The following is an 18,157-nucleotide window of genomic DNA, read 5'->3' on the forward strand; positions in this document are numbered from 1 at the left end:
ACAAGTTGAGGGCAACGATCGAGGAGAGGCTGTATGATCATCCATAGAGGATTTTGACGATCAACAAGCATTACAGGCGTTCAAGGACACGGCGTAGAAGGCGAACATTAGCGATGGGCATTACGAGCATGGAGTATAAAGGGATGAAGCACGAATGAAACGATGCAAGCATGACGGGGGCAACTTCCAACTGTTTGATGTGTGTTGTCAGATCGTTCCTTGAGAGGAGTGTCAAGAGCAACCAGCGAGCGTTGATATTGCGAGCAGCCGAGAGGTGAGTTTGTCGGTATAGGCGGGGCTCTACGATTCTTCGATAGTATTTTGGTACCTTAGACATGGCACTGAGTTCTCTACAGTGGAGGTAGTCAAGAAGTCGCTCGTCGCGCCCGGTAGGTAGTGCTTTGAGAGACATGGTGGCAACGGAAGAATGGCAGGTCGCTGTCTGTGAGGTGGATGTGAGCAGAAGATATGGGAAGAAAGAAGTGAGGAATTGTCACGGTTTAGGGTGACTCCTCCCTGTCGTACCTCACCTGTCATACCTCACCTGACGTGAGGGTGACTGCTTCATTGCACTAGCGTTATTTACTGTTGCCCACCTATACATAACGTTCGTAGTTCATACAATACAACCCCAGTTTAATCCTTCAATTTTCCCTGTTTGCAAACTATCCACAAACCGCAACAGGAACTCGGGTGAGAGTTAATGTTTATGTCGGGATAGGTACATTAGCAAGTCACTGTTCGTGAGACGTTCTTTCACTGCACAGCCCCAAGGTCAATGATCAGTGCCGCTTTCACCCCGACTACAAGAAAGCGTGGAGGTAATCAACAAGGTGAGAACCTTTCCTTGCCGACTACTGGCTCTCAGACATCTCCGAGAATGCCATGTCATCATACCAGCCGTCACGATCCACAAGTAACTTCGGCTCCATCTCGCTGCCTCGTGCTGGTCTGTATGTCTTGAACGAGGCTTCCTCCATTGACCACAGGTTAAGTGCAATGCCATTGGGTAGAGTCCTCATGAAATCAAAATCGATATCTGAGCAATCGCTGAAATAGACAGTAATGGGGACGTCTTTGAGTGAACAGAGTGATTCAAATCGGGGTAATCGTGACGAGCTGGATCCAGGAACGGTCCCAGGAGATCTTCAAACCCAAACCCGTTAATCCCTGTGACGTGCAAAGCTTTGATATTCGGCGGTAGCAACTTGTTCAGATCGACAAGAGCATTTCTGTCGTCGCAATTGGTAAGGACGTCCAAATCGATTCGTAGCGTACTAAGATTCGTAAGACCAGTGAGGTTTTTCACAGGCTTGTAAAGACCGTTATCATCATATGCTTCAAGCAGATCGAGTTGGAGGTATTCGGGCTTATGACAGTCGCTGATCAACGTGTCAACAAGAAGCTGACAAGAGTAATCTGGCACGGGGCAGAATTTGTGAAGGACCATTCTCCTCAGATCTGTGGCACGGCCGTCGCTGAAGATGGATCTTATGCTGTTGGGTGAGTCATATGTGTCGATGACTTCCAGTGTTCGAAGTTGATGTGAAGCATGGGATGGAATTGGATGTGGTACCGAGAACTCATCACAGCCTTGGATGCGGAGCGTGTGAAGGTGAGGTAGTGTAATTGTTTGTACTGGCGATCGCGTCATGAGTTCCAGATATTGTAAATTCGAGAGTTGGCACCCTTTCGGTGTTGAAATTGCAGACTAAACAGATTGCGGCGGCTGTGGCAGGACTGACGGAATACCTCCCACATCACAGATGTGGAAAGCTCTCCATGATAACCTGTGGTACTCCCTGGAAGTGTGCGATCCGTGATGGTGAGGGACTCGATGTTGAAAGCGAGACAGACGATCAGCGTAAGGGAACTTTCCACGTGGTCATCAGCCAAGATGGCACCCATTCAGAAATACAATTTTGTACAAGCTCTGGACTGGAACCAAGCGCGTCAGAGGTTATCTTGTGAAGTATTCCAAAGGCTTGCTTGAGGAGTTGATATGGATGGCGCGTCCGTTGAGGAGAGACAGTGACCTCGTCTGATGTCCGGGCTCTCTCGATCAGCTTCACTGTCTTGATGTGCGCCGCTAGCTCAGATCGACAGAGAAGAGTGACGACAAGCCAGCGTAGACCTACGTCATGGCTCGTTGTGAGCTCGATATGGCAGTATAACAAAGGCTCAACGACTGCGATACGTCCTCGAGACTTTCGACATTGTATTCAACGCATCGTGATCGAGAAAGGTGAGTATACGATTGTCGAGCTCTGTGGGCAACGCTTCGAACGACATTGTAGCAGTGAGGCAGCCAGTAATACAGACTGCTGTCGTCGTCTGAGCCGTCAGTGGTGGCGTGGTGAGGCGAAGGAACGCTGGAAGGTGAGGCGTGTCGTTCGCCGGCGTCGCGCCTGCCTCGCGCGCCCACATGGCAAGGCCGTTCGAACGCGAACGCAATAGCAATTGGGTGCTCAAGACAACGAGGGAATGATCCAAGCTCTTATACAGGAAACTGAAGTACTAGCCTGTCTTTTGGTGTGAAATTACGCATGATTTACCTCCTTCTTACTCTGCAAACCCACTGACAGACTCCACACTGTCTCAATCATTACCCCAATGACCATGGTAGCCCACATCAACAAGTAGCTCATCCTCCGACTCATCCTCCTGCGCCCATCTATACACTCAAAATTCGACGCCCGTCCTCTTCCAGAGTTTCATCGCAACGGAGAACAGCAGAAACTTGCACTCCCGATGATTTCCGCAAGTACCGTCCTAGTTGGTAGTGAGAGACATGTCCGTGATCGAAGTTGAAGATATGAGCCATTTCAGATGCTCGTAATCGAACAGCCCATGGTTGACAGGATCAATGGGTGTTGTCATCGCGTTTTGAGCTGTAAGTATTGCAGCTTCGTAAGTTTCTGTCGTGCCCACGTCTTCCATCAAGGCATCATCACGTGAGATCAGTGTCAGGCTCAAACCCTTGAGAGCACTCTCTTGAACAAGATACAGTAACAACCCCATTACGCTGCGAAGCTCAGACGGTACATGATCGTACCTAGCGAAAGCCCCAGCCAGTTCTTGTTGATGTTATCGCCGAAGCCGATGTCCTCGATGGTATACGTGAACGGAGAGTCGTCTTCATTCAACAAGCAGACGCAAGGAGCAAGCACATGGAAGACTTCACCGTAGTCGGTTTGCGTGATGTGGAGCGCTGACAGATTTGGCGGAAGGAATGAAGCTGCCGAGAGGAGATCGTTTCTGTCCTCTGTGGCGACTAAGAGGTCGAGGTCGATGCGTAGCTCATTGAGACTTCGAGCTTCGGCAAGTTTTGTAGCGCTCTTATTGTGTCGCCATTGTCATGAAGCTCGTGGTAGTCGAGGTCGGCAGATTCAAAGACCTCGAGCATGGGACAGTTCTGCATGATCTTGTCGATTACCAATTGGTATTTCCCCATGATGTCGTAGAACATTTCGCGTACTGCGAGGTTTGTTAGGTTTGGAGCACGACCCTTTTCGAAGGACCTGTATATCATGCGAGGATAGACCACAGTGTTGATGAGTTCCAAGGTCCTGCAGCTGTTCAAGGATCCAGAAAGGCCCGTGTACTCGTACTTGGCTGCAATCTTGGATCATGATGGTCTCCAGCGAAAGTGGCAGGAAGATATGCATGACTGCTGTAGTGCAGATACGTAGATTTCGTACGCTACAAGTGAAGTCCGGATGATCCTGACCGTTGCAGTCTTCAGACTAATGCCTTAAAGAGCTTGCCAAAAAGCACCACATATGTCATACCCGCAGATCCATAGCTGATAGATTCAACGTTGGCGGTAAGGAAGATGATAAGGACCAGAGCGGCTAATAAGCTGTCATCTGATAGAAACGATGGTTCGGGCAACGAAGGTCAAAAGTAGACAGAGCGTGGTGAGTTCGTGGTGTGCTTTGAGGGTGATGTGTCGGTACAGCAAGGGCTCAGCTTGCTCGTGGTAGTATTTGACATACGACAAACTGTGACCAAACCTGCTTGGTCAAAGAAGCTGAGGATGCGAGTGTCGAGCTCAGTGGGTAGCGCCTCGAGTGACATGGTTGGACAGGAGGTAGATGTGATTGTGGAGGTAGCCAAGATGCAGTTTTGAGGGGCGAGAAAGCGAATGTAGGCGAACGAACCGTTTGACTAAAATACAAGTATGGGGCTCGTAGCGCTAGCAGCTTGTTGTCTGGGAAGCCGCGTCTCGCACCTTCAATTCGTCACTTTTGAACAGACTCGCCTTCACCTTCAATATTCTGCCTTCTCATCCCTTCACCCTCCCCTAATCGTGAAGTCCCGCACTCGAAACCAGCAACCTCGATCCACCTCTGTCTCCATCATAAACTTCAAATTGCACATCAATCTTCCTGTGCAAGGATTCTGCCGCCTTGACAAGCGGGTTCATTGTCGTAGTGAAGGGTCGTCCCAGGGAACGTCATCCATCCAATCGATAGTGAGGGGTAAAGTGTTCGCAGAAAGCTTTGAGGCAAGATGTAGCAAGCCTGTGACCAGATTCATGTTAGCGGCAAGGTATCCCTTGATGAGTTCTTCGAGCTCGTGGTAGACGATCGAGGTGATTTGCAGCTCTGAGAGGTGCACCGGAAGAAACTCTTGGGAACGGATCAGAAGCGGACTCCTGTCAGTGTCGACTAATAAGTCAAGATCGATGCATAGAAACTTGAGGGTCTTGAGCTTCAGCAAATTCTCTACTGCGTCCAGACCCTCCCAATGATCGGCGACTAGATCGTACAATTCGAAATGCTCGAGCTTGGGACAAGACTTCATCAGGGTATCGATGAAGTGTTGGTGATTGTCTTCGGAATCGTCCACGTCTAATCTCCGCAAGATCAAACGCGTTACATTCGGATCATTGCTGACAGCATCTGCGAAGCAGGAGGGAGCCACAAGCGTATTTTTAATGAGCACCGTTTGTAGCACGGAAGTTGCTTCTTAGCTAAGACTGTCGCGAAAAGCGAAGGAATCCGAGCCTTGGATAGAGAGAATTTCAAGAGGACGCAGTTCGGGGAGCTCCACGTCACCCCAGGTCCGAAAAACCGAGAGCAGCATCTTGGTCAGACGATGTGGTGCCCCGAAAGACCATCTCCATTGCAAGTCTGCCAGCAGGCTGCCAAGGAGAAAACCAACCTCAGCCCGACCTGGTGCGAACACGATTGATTCGATGTTGACAGCAAGGCAGATGATCAAAGCTGGCGATCATTCTAGAAAGTCGTCTGAGAATAGAGCACCGAACCATGCAACGCGCAAAGCAGCGGCAACAGGCACCGATCCGAGTGCGTGCTGGATGATGCTGTGTATCGCGCTGATGGCTTGCTCCAGACGCTGCCCTGTTACCTGATCATAACAAAGCCCGAATTTTCACTCTGGCTGCGGTTTTACAAGCGATATCGTTTCAATGTGCTCCGCAAGATCAGGTCGGTCGATAAGTGTCAAGAAAAGCCGACAGAGATCTTGGAGCTGGTGTTGCACTCAAGATGACGGTAGAGGAACGGTTCCGTGATCTTGCAGTAGTATTTCGAAACCCATGAGAAACGCTCAAGATCCTTGTGATCAAGAAAAGCAAGGATTCGCTGATCCAGTTCGGTTGGTAGGGTATCCAGCGCCATGCTTGCGAACCCTTGGTTGCGGCGAATTGTGTCCCGAAGCAGAGGTGGTTGTGACTTGTAGGAAAGAAGGCATCGGCTCGGCGTCAGTCGTAAGGTCGGGCCACGCTAGCAGAGCCTCCACCTTAGAGGTACTCACGCAATTCTGGTGAGACAAACCGACGATAGTCCCTTGCGAGTGCGAGAGCCTGGTTCAGGCCATAGAAGGAAATAATACTCAGGGTTCCAAGAAAAGAATACATTGTTGGGTATAATATGCTGTTGCTCAACACCGGTCATGTTTTCAGCTCAATTCACCGAAAAACGTTCGACCCCCTCGCTGCCCCCCACTGATCCTGCTGCTGCTGCTGCTGCGCACTCTGGTACCCATAGTACGCCGCCGGCGGCCAATTGAGATCGTTCCTACCGACACTTCCATACAAACTACTAGCATCCACAGACCCGCCACTCGCAAGGCTGCCGCTGTTATGCAACTGGCCCTGCTGTTGCGTTTGTCTAAGCCCAGTGGACGACGACAATGAGCTCTGAGAAGATAGTGCATTTTGGGCAGACTGCGAGGATAAGGATCCCTGTGTCATGGAGCGGTTCAGTGTGCCGTATGGTGTGTGATTCGCGGCTGTGAAGTAGGTTTGTTGGGCCTGGAGAGGCATTGCCTGCGCAGCGGTCTGGAGTTGTTGTTGTTGTTGTTGTTGTGCTGTTTGCAAGGGCTGTTGTGGGCTTTGTAGGCGCTGCTGCTGCTGCTGCTGCTGCTGCACTGGCTGTCCGTCCAGGTTATAAGCAATCTGCTGAGGGCTGTTGCGGCGTTGGGCAACTTGGTTGAGTTGTTGAAGTTGTTGACGATGATTCTGGGCCACCTGCTGGCGCTGCTGTGCTTGTTGTTGCTGCTGCTGCTGTGCATGTACTTGTGTTTGCGCATGAGGTATCGGATTGCGCTGTTGAGGTTGGATATGTGGCTGCTGTTGCGGCTGCGGTTGCGATTGCGGTCGTGTGGCTGTCTGCGGTGTCTGCACGGGTGTCGTAGATGCTCCTTTCTCTTGCTCCAGTTGCTGAATCCGAGCCTTTGCTTCCTCGAGCTCCTTCTTCATCTTCTCCAGCTCGGACAGCTCGCTGCTAGGTGCTGGGACTTGTCGTACCGGCTCACTGACCGCCATTGACTGACGACGATCATGGCCCAGAGGTGGCTCTGAATAGAAGCACTGCCGCTTCTTGTCAACACAAGTTTGGCAGATAGGTCGTACACCGTCACACTATGTAGTCTGTCAGTTACCTGCGGTTGCCCTGTAACACTGTCCCTACGTACCTTGGTCTTCTTGGCCTTACAAACATCACAGCTGTTCCTAGGCCGCTTTCGCTGTTGCTGCTGGGCAAGCTGGTTCTGAGGCGGTTGAATCGGCGACTGCAGTACGGTTACAGGCTGCTGAATAGCTGACTCTGGCTCTGGGGGAGGAGGTAGTTCCGGCGGTGCAGACGCATCATCTCTAATCAGCAACAACAACGACTGCAGACTCTGTGCCCTCAAATCACTCTCCAGAGAGGTATTCGATGGCCTGGGTGGCTCTGGTCTCGACGGCTTTTTCTTCTTTAGTCTGGGCGTGGGCTCAGCACTATCGTCCTTCGGTCGATTCACTATCCTCGCAAGCGCCTCCGGATCGTTCTCCTCCAAAAACTTCCGCCTCTTCGAATCTTTCCGTGGAGGCGGCGCTCGCTCTTCGTACGTCTTATGCACTGGAACGTGCTTGTAGAAGACGTCCAGGGCCTCTTTGGTTGCCGAGAACTTGATCGACAGGACACCCTTGCAGTCATATACCGGCTTCGTCGCGCGCTTCCCCAGCTTCGCGCCCTTGCCGTTCGCAGCGCGGTCCTTGTTGAGCAGCGAGTCGTTGCAGTAGTACGAGAAGCGGAAGCTGTCGTCCTCTCTGCTGTTCCAGCAATTGTGGAAGCTGTACCGGTAGCCGTCGATCCTCTGGATGGCATCGACGCAGCACTTGGCGATGGCGCGCTGCTTGCGCATCCTGTCCTTGGGGTCGGCCGTGTGCTGCAGCGCCTCCATGATGCTCAGGCTGACCTTCTGCTCCGGCTTCTTGCCCGCAGCGATGTTGTTCGCGCCATTCGGTATGGGTGGCTGCTGGAAGTTGGGCGGCAGTGTCAGGGCAATGGCGGGGTCTGACACAGACTGGTACGCGTGCGAGGGTCCGCCGTACTGTGCTTGGAAGCCACTCACAGGCTGGTAACCCGGGAGCGCGTGCGGGCTCTGCTGGGCGAGGTGCCGCGGGGGCTGCTGCTGCTGCTGCTGCTGCTGCTGCTGCGACGATTGCTGCTGCGGGTTGGGATGGGCAGGCGCCGACACCATGAAGCTGGTGCCGATCCAGAAGGAGAGCTGGGCCTCAGTGTGCTCAGGCTGCTCGGGCGGGGCATTCAGATATTCGCGCAGAGCCGCCTCGAACTCGTCCATGGACGAGACACTGTACGGGATGATCTTGGCCAGTGCGTCGCGTGGTTGACGTCCTCGAGCAAGCTGCACCGGTGCCTGCGGCCAGAGGGCAGCGCTGTCGTCGCCCGCTGCATTGCTGAAGGCCTCCCCCGTGCTGTTGCTGGTTCCGTACGCGTTCACATTCGTCGTCTGCGCGTGAGGATCGCTGGAGTCCATAGCAAGTGGGGACTAACCCAAATCCCAGGCTCCGAATAGAGAGGATGAGGGAGGCTGCGGAGCGATATCGTTTAGCGGTAACGATACCTAGCTTTTGCGACAACAGCCTCGGCGCCTGCGCCAAACCTCCCCCACAGCCCATGGTCATCCCGCCTGTCACCACCAGCGTTGTGGGTCAAACACCTGCGAGTACGGCCAAAATACATGAAGCTAAAAGAAGTCTGGAATTCGGTGAAGATTTACAATTATCGCCACTCATTTTCCCCTGACGCGCGGCAGTTGCTAATGGCCTCCTGCGACGTGAAGAAAAACGTTTCATTCCAACCACCAAATATTTGCATTTTTGTCGGACTGTCAATGCATCAAAGCCTCCATAAGGCCCTGAGTTCGTTCGTTGCAAGGGGATCACGATCATTGCACGCGCCAATATTGACTGCACCGTCAGGATGATTAACCTCTCATACCTGTGCCTGTCTGCTGCAGGGGCTACATGTAACATCAAAGTGTTGTGTCCCCAATACCATCTTGCAGGATGATTAACAGCTAATATTAGCCCTTCCGTGTGCTCAGTCAGATCAACACTAGGATATTTGCGTCGTACCATGCACACCCTGTACCTCGAGTTGGTGTTGCGGTGCTCGGAATGTTGACGATTTCAAGGCTGTGGGGCCCCTGTCGATCAGGTACGTGCGAGTGATCAGCGACTTCTGATGTCACTGCTCCGGTCTGCCAGCTAATCCTGTTGATCGTCGGCGACTCCTGATGTCACTGCTCCGATGTGCGACTTAATCATGTTGATCGTCGGCGACTTCATGTCTTGGCTGTTTTATCGTGATTGATGATGTGATGATGTTGTGAGTACGTGCTTTGCAGACTAGCGTCAGCCGAAGGGCGGGTGATAGAGCCATAGCCGTGGTGCTGGGAGACCCACTGTGCAGGTGACTTTGCGGGCACTGCAGTTGGCGGCCTGACGAACTTCAAGTATGGAATGGAGAGTGCAGTGAGCAGTGTGGTTTGTCACCATGAGTAAGATAAGCAGATGTGGTGATAGTAATCAACTTTAGATTGTAGTATGTGCACAGCACTATTACCAATCCTTCAACAAAGCAAGCAATCGCAAGCATGCTCAAACGCCATAGCAACCCGGACCATAGGTAGTGGTATCGATCCAACGAACAAACAAACCCTAATCGCCAACAAGAAGTGATGATACAACTTGTACAGTGTCGTAATCGTTTCTGTGTACGGGTCGCCAGCCGGCGACCATGATTCTTAAATCCTCTTTTTACCGTGTCCATGATTAAGAAAGGAAACTCGTGACGCTAAACAGTGCAATCAAAAGACATATTCGCCCATATTTCTCATGTTATCTGGGACCCAGTGTCCCTTCTCCTCGGGTGTTGCATTGTGAAGTGCGTCAGCGCGCTTCATAGTCTGTACATCGAGGTCGGTCACATAGCTCTTGCCATCAGGCATCTTCATGCGGACCTCGAACTCGGAGTCGAGCATCATGTCGTCTTTCCAGAGTCGCCTTGGGCCGTCGTAGACACACATGACGCGCTTCTTCATCTTCATCCGCTCTGTAGGACAGCCCCACGCAAGAGGATAGTTCTTGCGCTTCTTGCGGCCCGAGGAGGTGGCTGCGACACCGCCCTTGGAGAAGGTGAGACCTGCTCGTGGACCACGAACAGGCTTTGTGACTTTGGAGGGGTTACCACCCCCGACGTGTTGCGATGTGCTGACACCTCGGGGATGTGTTAATTGTCAATTCGAGTTGGACTTCTTGATGCTGCCCTTGCCGGAGCGCGCGCGGCGGCTGCCGTAGGTAGCATCATCCTGGTCGTCGTTGTCGATCTCCTCCTCAAAGTCTTCCTCTTCCTCGTCATCGTTGTAGTTGGGGATGGTATACTCGATGCTCTTGGAGAGGCCGTTGCGGTCCAGTGTGTCAGTGACGTCCTTGTCCTCGGCAACGGAAGTCAACAGACGCTGGTTGGTGGCCTCGCAGGGGTCAGCTTGTTGCACGACGCGTAGCACGCAGTCGTCCAAGTGCTCGTAGAACTCCTGGGCGTTGGCGAAAGTGACCGAGCAAGTCGAGCAGGTACCAGCAATCTGTGGGCAGTATGCCTTGCGTGCACCACCGGGGCTCTTCTTTCGGCTGTTGGGAGGGCTCTGCTCAACACCGTGAACGGATGTGAGATGCCTCTTGAAGACATCGGCGCGGTTGAAGCTCTTCTCCGCTGCCGACCCACTGCCGGGGCAGAATCCACACACCATGGTACCCTTGTAGTGAGTAAGTGTGTGCCTGTTCTTGTCGTACTTTCTTGCGAAGCCTTTGACGTGGTACTCGCAGGTGGCGATTGGGCACTTCTCCGGGCGTTCGTTCTGGTGCGTAAGCATGTGGGCCTTCAAGTCCTTGAACACGCGTCCACACTCTGGCAGTGGGCACATGCCCTTCTGCATTGTCTCATCATCCAGTTCAAAGCTGCTTCTGCTGCCGCTACGTCGGCTTGTGTTTGAGTGGTGCGAGTGCAGCGATGCTACTGAGCCACGCCTTTGGTAAGGGTGGAAATGTGTTTGGAGGAAGGGCGAAGCGCTACCCTGCTTAATGCATGGGCGCGGGCTCTGCGCTGAGAGCTGAGACAGAGCTGGCGACGCAGGCTGCTCAACGATGGAGAAATAATCCGAGGATGTTGTTCGGATTTCGGGGAAGGGGCTATGGGGAGCAAATGCGAATGGCTGAATGACGTTCGGGTCTGCAATTGTCATGTTAGCTTTTTGCATTGGTCGAGTAAGTTGACAACACTGGGAGGAGACCAACAAAATTCTTGCGAAATTGGCACCAAGCTAGAAGAAGTTCTTAAGAGAGGTGGAGAAGAAGTGACTGAAGAAGAAGTGGATGAAACAGGAATGTCGTATGGGTGGATCTCATTGGAAAGCGTAGAGTTTCTGCGCAAACTCGACCTTAAGGAAGACCAGCTTGCTGAAGCAGGAGTGGTCGGTGTCTTGAAGGCATAGTTCGAGACATTGGGTGTAGAAGAAAATATGAAAGATGTCGTTGTTGTAGAAGGAATCATTGACTCACCAACGAATGACTTTTCGGCTGCAACAATGGTTGGGTACTCGAGGCCCGAGGTCATCATGACCATTGGGTTCCAGGACTCCATTTCGAACTGGGGAGTGATCGAAGGTGAGCCCAGAGCAGAGGACGATGCTGAAGCACCAGATTCAGAAGAGGCAGAGAGAACTGGAGGCTGATCTTGAAACGAGTTCAAGGTTGAGTGTGGGGATCCAGAAGGGCTGTGGTAGTTGTACTGTTGTGCAAGCTTGTGTCCATGAGCAATGTGATCGTAGTGATATTGCGGTCTTGGTGCTTCAACCAGGGGTAGCATGTGCTCGTATGGTGCGCTAAATGACTGCTCCATGCTATATGTTGATGAGGAGAGGAAGGGCTGTGTGGTGGGGAGGTACTGCAACTGCTGCTCTTGCTCGTGAGAGTAGAGCTCAAAGTCGTGGAGCATTGTGGGGGGATATGCGTTGTCGACCATGGTGGCTGATGTGTGTGAGGAAGTTGCAGAGCAAGAGGATGTATCGTCAAGAGCCGCTCGGGTCTTATTCTCACATTCCAAGTCAGTAAAGGTTGATCAACGAGAGCGGGCCGGGGCCGATCGATGGATAAGCAGTGTTTGGTTCACTAGCGCATCTGTAAGACAGCCCCGGACAGGGGAAGCTTACCAGCTCTGAGATGAGGGACGACAGGCAGCCACAAAAGCCTGGTTCGGGTGAGCGACAATCCAATCGCTGATTGTTGCAGATCAGTTGCTGGATCGGGGTGATATGTCGACGGCGCGTTGCGGTTCCGAGATGCAGTCCTTTGAGAGACTAGATTGTAAGGGACAAGTCACAAGCGAGAATGCCTCGATGCTGGATTGTAGACCAAGGCTGTCAGAAAGGCCTAGAAGAGGTCGTGTTCGTGCTGATCGAGAGGCCTGGAACTGAAGACGGTGCCTGGGGGGCGAAGTGTGGTTTATACAGAAGGCCTCAGACACGGTCATCGATGGCCCCCGTGCAGACAGTGCACAAAGCCACCGCGAACCCCTGTCCTCTGCCCTACAGAAGCGGGTCCGTGGCATGAGGTGGCAGATTGGGAACGGTAAGTCAAGCTAGGAGAAATAAGTAAGCATACCGTTCGCCATTAACCACGTCCCCGCCTCGATCGCGCGCCCCGACCGCTTCGTGGGACGACAAGCCTCTATAGATTGCGGTGAAGCCGGGTGGCCCAAGACACCCCTGTACGGCGCCAAGGAGCCGTTCCATGCCCAATGCAAGCACCACAAGCGCACGCCGGCGAGTGAGAGCGCAGCCGTCAGGAGTGCCCATGCTCGTTCTAGCGAAGGTAAGCGGATTAGAGAGTGCATTCAGACGATGCGCACGCTAGACCACCGCTTTTGTCGGGGAGCCATCAGAGGATGCATGTCCTCCCCGCGGGCTGGGATCCGCCAGGCATCTGATTCGCGATGCTTTCGCTTTCGCCGGACCGCAATGCGGGACCTTGTGGCTGGTGAGCGGCTGTGCAGGTCCAAATGATGTCTCATTGGACATGGGATGAGTCTAAAATTAAGACCATTGCCCGAATGCAGTCTGGTTCGTCTGGTAAGCGAAGCACCCTCGTGGGGCATCAGGGCGCAGTCACCGCAGTACTGCTGCTCAGCGAAGAGCCTCACCGCCGTGGTGTCCATCGTCATCATCACTATACAACGTCAGAGTTGAGATGATATTGTTGTAGCGAACAAGCGAGTCCACATTCCATCATACTCATGAGTTCACCGCCGGCCTCCTCAGGCTGCACTGCAACGCTTCATAGCTGCAAATGAAGCATATGCCTCCTGCATGCACTCCGTTTGTGGAAATGGCCGCGCTCTAAGATGGCGTATGCGGGAAAGCTTCGCTTATTCCAATCGCTTCAAGCCGCAATAATCTTTGGCTGCACCTGCAAGCTTTCGACCCTCATTATCGAAACGACTTATCTAGAGCGCAACCACATGTTTAAGAGTCGCACACAGCAAGAGCCGTGTTGCATGTACTTCTCGCCATTCATGTGTCATCGATGGCTCATCATTATGATGTGAAGACATGGCACTTCGTATCCGTGTTGCTGTCATGCCCATGATGCTCTGTGCTCCCCTCGTGGTCCCTGAATTCATCTGGCCCGAAGTCATGGATAAGGTTGAGGGGCAGGCGTGAACTGCAGGTTGGAGCGCGGTGCTGGGTCGCATGGACCTATCGCCTTGTTTGCCTAGTCTTAATCGAGCATACAGACCTGCAGTGTGTCACTGCTCTGCCGCATCGATATTGACTGCGTTACAGTCCCTCCGAAGGAGTGTAACTGTTTCCCCTAGTCGTAACTCGGGATAGGTCGACGCCGTCTGATCGGGTTCCATGGTCCACCATCCTGTGTTACCCATAGACGTAACGGTCATCCGTTCACGTGGTGGGTATGAGGAAGCATCCATCGCTATGGCATTTGCGGGGTGATCGCTGATCCCCAAGATGAACTATATTAGGCGCAGAGGCCTACAGTAGGCTTTGCTGCTGTCATCGGTCCCACGACCGGGTTGCGAACGCGAGCCTCATGGATACTAGATCGAAATGTTCGAGAGGTCCTAATCTGGCCGGCCTCTTGATAGCGACTTGCGCTGGATGTGGAGATGCGACAATGCAGACTATTCCTAGTCGTCTAATAGCAATCATGAGTCTTGACATTAGTGCCGTCCGTACACAATCGATATCCGTTGCATGCACACCTGCAGTGTACCCCACCCAACCTGTGGACGCAGGAACTGAAACCGCAATACAGCGCCTACAGCACGGATACTTGATGCCACAAGGATACAAGCAACTTGTGGCTAGGCACCGCCACATGTGTTGTCCAAGCGCTATATTTGGATAGCACCTGGCCTCGTTTTCCAGCGAATCATATAGTATCAATGGCTTACTCATGAACATGCTTGACTGTTGCAGCCAACAGTTGGAGCGAGTTGTCTGGCAAGGCCACATGGTCAATAAGACCAGCCTGGACTTCTTGGTTACTGGCATGACCCTGTCGATCTTGGTCTCGCTTTGCGGGACACCATCACAGAAACGTCCGACAGAGTGCACTATCCCAAAATGAGCCTGTTTTGCGAACATCCTGGGCATGTATGCTGCACTGTGTAATCGTTTCCAACCATCAATGTGTAACGATGTATTCACCGGACCGAGATTGTGTTGAAGGATCCAAATAGATGTACATCCCGTATGGAGGTTACTTTCATCTTCGATGGTGGCATCTGACATCGTACGCGATGCGAACATTGAAGGGCTTTGTTCGACAGGCAATCTCACTGGTAAGCGTGGATAGGGTTCCCGCCGACATTGATTAACACCTCCATGCTCAGGCTGCCCACTAAGCGGCGAGAACCCTTTGACTTGAACAGACTAAAGGTGTGACCAAAACTGCATCTGAGACATGCTCATGGTCGGCTCATGAGATAGCGCCAGGTGGACCACGAGTATCTCCTACATCTTCTCACAAGCCCAAGCGCAAGTGCTTTGATGCCGCCTGTGCTAGACTTGTCGCCAGACCGTGTATGAGGTTTCGTGCAATTCTCTTGTGTAGGGCCATCTGACGAAAAAGGATGATAGCAGGTTTGTGGTCGCTTCTGGAAGGCCACACAAATGAGGGGTGCAACACCAAATGGTGTGCAGTGTGCAGACGTATGGGGCCCCGAAAGCCACACCGACGGGTGATCAGCACAGGCGGCTTTCCTGGGATGCACCAGTGAGCTGGGTCCCCCCAATTTCGTGTTGCAGCAGCTCAATGGAATGCAAGTATCTGACGTTCCATGCCAATCAGTCGGTAGAGCAGTATGACCTGTCGCTGTTCGCTGTTCGTCGCGAAACGAAACCGATAGCGCTGTACTCCCGTGACACGGCAAATCTTGTGCGAGCGTGGTGAGCCTCCGAATGTCGCAACACCGAGCTTTCTGCCCCACGCTTTAGGCTCTCGATAACCTCATGGGCGAGCAGACTGCTCACTTGCAGCAGAGCGACCGTTTCGAGTCAACGTGCGCTATGAAGGACATTCCAGCGTTGACTTCGGGTTGACCGCGTGGGAACACGAGATAAAAGGTAGCTTGCATTTTGGCGTTGACGCCTCGGTCTCGCCTGTGCAAAATCACCCCACAAGCCGACGCCATGGGTCAAAGCGCACACCGACCCAGTGGATTTAGCGTTCCCAAGGACATCCTTCCTGGAGCTGCGAAACAGCACTTTCCCATGTTTGGACGGAGACAAGCGGGCCGAGTTTGCAGATGTGGACAGCGACTGAAAGCAGCATGTTCGATCTTGTCAGCCAGGATGTCTTGATGACCCATGCAGACCTCAGACGAGGAATGGACTGATCTTCGCTAGCAGAGCCTCATGCTTATAGCACTTGGGCGGTCAAGCGCAATCGGTAGAGTCAGCATGGCTGGCGTAGTTCTCTCCGTTGAGTTGAATTCGTAGCACAATCAAACAAGGTCCGAATGGAAGGCTTGCGTATGGTGACAATACTCTTCCAATCACCCTCGTCGTAGTGAGGCCTGCTAGACGAGAGACGTGTGCTGGCAGCCTTGACCCCTCCCTCCCAAGCCGCAGATCTCCCTCACGCAAGCGGACCAATTTCCAACACCGACCGTCCACAACAAGGTGGATGTTGGGTGCAATCTTGGATTTGACCGGGAACACGATCCTTTCGTTCGCTTGTGGACCGTGGAACATATGCGATGGACTGCAGCGGTAACTTCCGGTGATGGATCTCCAACACAGAGGAGATGGCTTCAGGCTCGAGACCCTGTTAGCATAAGCAACTCGTAATCGGGAACATCCCGAAGGATTTGCAAGCCTTGTGATAACCAGACGGTTCAATATTTTGACGAGTTGTGTTCCATAACGAGTTTGGTCATGTTGGTTTGATTGGCATGTGCTGTCCGTGAGGGGGCGGGCATCTCGCCTGGATCGAGACCTTTCCTCGCTAACCCCAGTCCTGCAGGACAAGTCGAACCAGACGTCGACATGACTTATCCGTTTGCGTGCACGAGGTCATGAGCCTTGATGCCCTGAGGGGGGTGAAGGCGCTGGAGGGAGATGCAATGCATACTGTCCCGTGTCATTACATCCCACGGTTGAGATCATTGGCTTATTGGTCGGCGACGCATGCCTGACAGGATGATCTTGTCTGTGCGCTGTTTCGATGCGCAGCGAGTTTGTCCTGTCCTGGTTGCGAATGGCGCCTGCTTTGCCTAGAACTGCGAGTTTGGGGGCCACAGGCAGGCCTGGCTGGCATGCCGCGATTGTTGCCGCACCGTCTCCGACCGTGTGCGGCATGCTGCATCTTGCACAGAGTAATTACTGTGCGACAAGTGAAATGAAATGAACCGGAGTTGTAGTTGAAGTAGAGTTGTGTGGTGAAAATGGTCAACCAGAAAGTCGGGTGCGTCCGCGCCTTCAGCCTCCGGAGATCGTGACAAAAGAGGAAGGATCTCCACGGCGCCTTCACCCGGAGTTTTCAGCTCACATCTTTATCTCGACGACATTTTCAATCTATAATCTCTATGAGAAGGTACTTTAAGACCAGAATTAATCAGCATTGAGATAGGAAACCATTGAGGTCGTTTGATCAGCATGGTAGCGTAAGTCCTTACGCAATGAACTTGTTTACTATTGCTACAGAGCTGACTTACCTGTCGGCTTTCCAGGCCGACCACACGATTTTGCATCATTATTCAACATACGAGGTTCGTGGGTATTGGGGGATAAGGCGTATGCGCAAGACCAGCGAAGCAACAAATAACTTTAGAGTACCATTTGGATGATCAATGTGATGTACGCACTCAAAAGTCCTTCATGGATTGCAAATTCCTAGAGGACACTCGCCAAGCTTGCCTTGAAACCCCGTTAAGGGACATAGTATTCAGATGGTCAAGGCACTAAGTCTAGAAGAAGGCGATGCAGTTTGGGGGAGTACTGACACCATCCCGCATGTTCAGAGGGGGCACTTGACAGGAAGAAATCCCATCTGCCCTTTTCTTTGCAAAATCTGCTGAGTTCTTCCAAGCTTCCCAATGGGCATTCCCCATCCTGCTAGGAGCACTTCGTGCATGAACAGTCCTAGCACCTTTTCTAAAGTGCCATTTCCTCCATACTCTTTCCGAGGTAGATAGATCTCAAAAGATAAGCTGTCACCGCCAACGGCTGCAAACGCTGTGTCCCAAATCCAGTGTAGCATCTCCACCGTACCTTCAACCCCAGCATGTTGCGGAAATTTGGTTATGCACTTGTAGTTCGCTCAGCCACACCCATCTCTTTTTCCCATTCGCGCACTAGGCCAATGCTGGCGACGGTGCAGCACAAGCGTCGCCCATGTCGGAGATCAGTCATTTGAGAAGTGAGGCAGCTCTCGCTGCATCAGCGCAGGCTTCACTACAGAGGCAGATGGATAACATCAGATTGATTTAGGCGTAGAGCTTCTACGATAGAAGAGCATATGAATTAAATGCTTGTAGGCAACTGAGCTCGACAGCACGTATCAACAGTGCAATGTCGAGCTTAGGCAGTCTTACAAATACGCAAACCCGTTCAATGAACGGGACAGGGCCAGGGTCAACTACGCGTACGTCCGATAGTAACGGGGCGGAGCCAACCCCAACCATACATCCGGGTCATGGATCAGGTAGCTCGCCTGGTGGACCAGCCACTACAAGGGATGTTTTGGCGATCATTTTAAGCTCAGTATTCGGTGTCATAGTCCTCATTGGATTGGTTGTTAGTATACTGGTAAGAAGAAGAC

At 52.5% G+C, this 18,157-nt stretch overlaps 5 protein-coding genes across 5 annotated transcripts; all 5 read right to left on the reverse strand.

The window, feature by feature from the left end:
* Positions 1-8: 8 nt before the first annotated feature.
* BU25DRAFT_83026 (uncharacterized protein) lies at positions 9-594 on the reverse strand. The gene has a single exon (XM_033712152.1). The coding sequence runs from the start codon at positions 410-412 to the stop codon at positions 71-73; it is 342 nt and encodes a 113-aa protein (XP_033566990.1). The 5' UTR covers positions 413-594; the 3' UTR covers positions 9-70.
* A 5,265-nt stretch (positions 595-5,859) lies between these two features.
* BU25DRAFT_83101 (uncharacterized protein) lies at positions 5,860-8,379 on the reverse strand. The gene is made up of 2 exons (XM_033712154.1): positions 6,946-8,379; positions 5,860-6,892 (listed from the first exon to the last, which is right to left on the reverse strand). The coding sequence occupies exons 1-2, from the start codon at positions 8,290-8,292 to the stop codon at positions 5,939-5,941; spliced, it is 2,301 nt and encodes a 766-aa protein (XP_033566991.1). The 5' UTR covers positions 8,293-8,379; the 3' UTR covers positions 5,860-5,938.
* A 1,248-nt stretch (positions 8,380-9,627) lies between these two features.
* Positions 9,628-11,837, reverse strand: BU25DRAFT_453983 (uncharacterized protein; the record flags this gene model as incomplete). Its single annotated transcript, XM_033709843.1, has 3 exons — positions 9,628-10,030; positions 10,073-11,045; positions 11,375-11,837. The coding sequence occupies 3 exons, from the start codon at positions 11,835-11,837 to the stop codon at positions 9,628-9,630; spliced, it is 1,839 nt and encodes a 612-aa protein (XP_033566992.1).
* A 1,887-nt stretch (positions 11,838-13,724) lies between these two features.
* On the reverse strand, positions 13,725-14,834 carry BU25DRAFT_83095 (uncharacterized protein). The gene has a single exon (XM_033712153.1). It carries the CDS (start codon positions 14,641-14,643, stop codon positions 13,885-13,887), a length of 759 nt encoding a protein of 252 aa, XP_033566993.1. The 5' UTR covers positions 14,644-14,834; the 3' UTR covers positions 13,725-13,884.
* Positions 14,835-16,877: 2,043 nt separating this feature from the next.
* On the reverse strand, positions 16,878-17,802 carry BU25DRAFT_406116 (uncharacterized protein). The gene has a single exon (XM_033705196.1). It carries the CDS (start codon positions 17,594-17,596, stop codon positions 17,354-17,356), a length of 243 nt encoding a protein of 80 aa, XP_033566994.1. The 5' UTR covers positions 17,597-17,802; the 3' UTR covers positions 16,878-17,353.
* Positions 17,803-18,157: the final 355 nt, after the last annotated feature.

Source organism: Macroventuria anomochaeta (assembly GCF_010093625.1).
Source record: "Macroventuria anomochaeta strain CBS 525.71 unplaced genomic scaffold BU25scaffold_2, whole genome shotgun sequence".
Lineage (NCBI taxonomy): Eukaryota > Fungi > Ascomycota > Dothideomycetes > Pleosporales > Didymellaceae > Macroventuria > Macroventuria anomochaeta.

What these genes read in the sequence shown, in the direction of transcription:
- BU25DRAFT_83026 (XM_033712152.1), bottom strand. Translation starts at nt 412, where the DNA reads ATGTCTCTCAAAGCACTACCTACCGGGCGCGACGAGCGACTTCTTGAC.
- BU25DRAFT_83101 (XM_033712154.1), bottom strand. Translation starts at nt 8,292, where the DNA reads ATGGACTCCAGCGATCCTCACGCGCAGACGACGAATGTGAACGCGTAC. An exon ending in GTAAGGCCAAGAAGACCAAG is followed by an intron (nt 6,893 to 6,945) that starts GTACGTAGGGAC and finishes CAGACTACATAG; the next exon opens with TGTGACGGTGTACGACCTAT.
- BU25DRAFT_83095 (XM_033712153.1), bottom strand. Translation starts at nt 14,643, where the DNA reads ATGTTCGCATCGCGTACGATGTCAGATGCCACCATCGAAGATGAAAGT.
- BU25DRAFT_406116 (XM_033705196.1), bottom strand. Translation starts at nt 17,596, where the DNA reads ATGCTACACTGGATTTGGGACACAGCGTTTGCAGCCGTTGGCGGTGAC.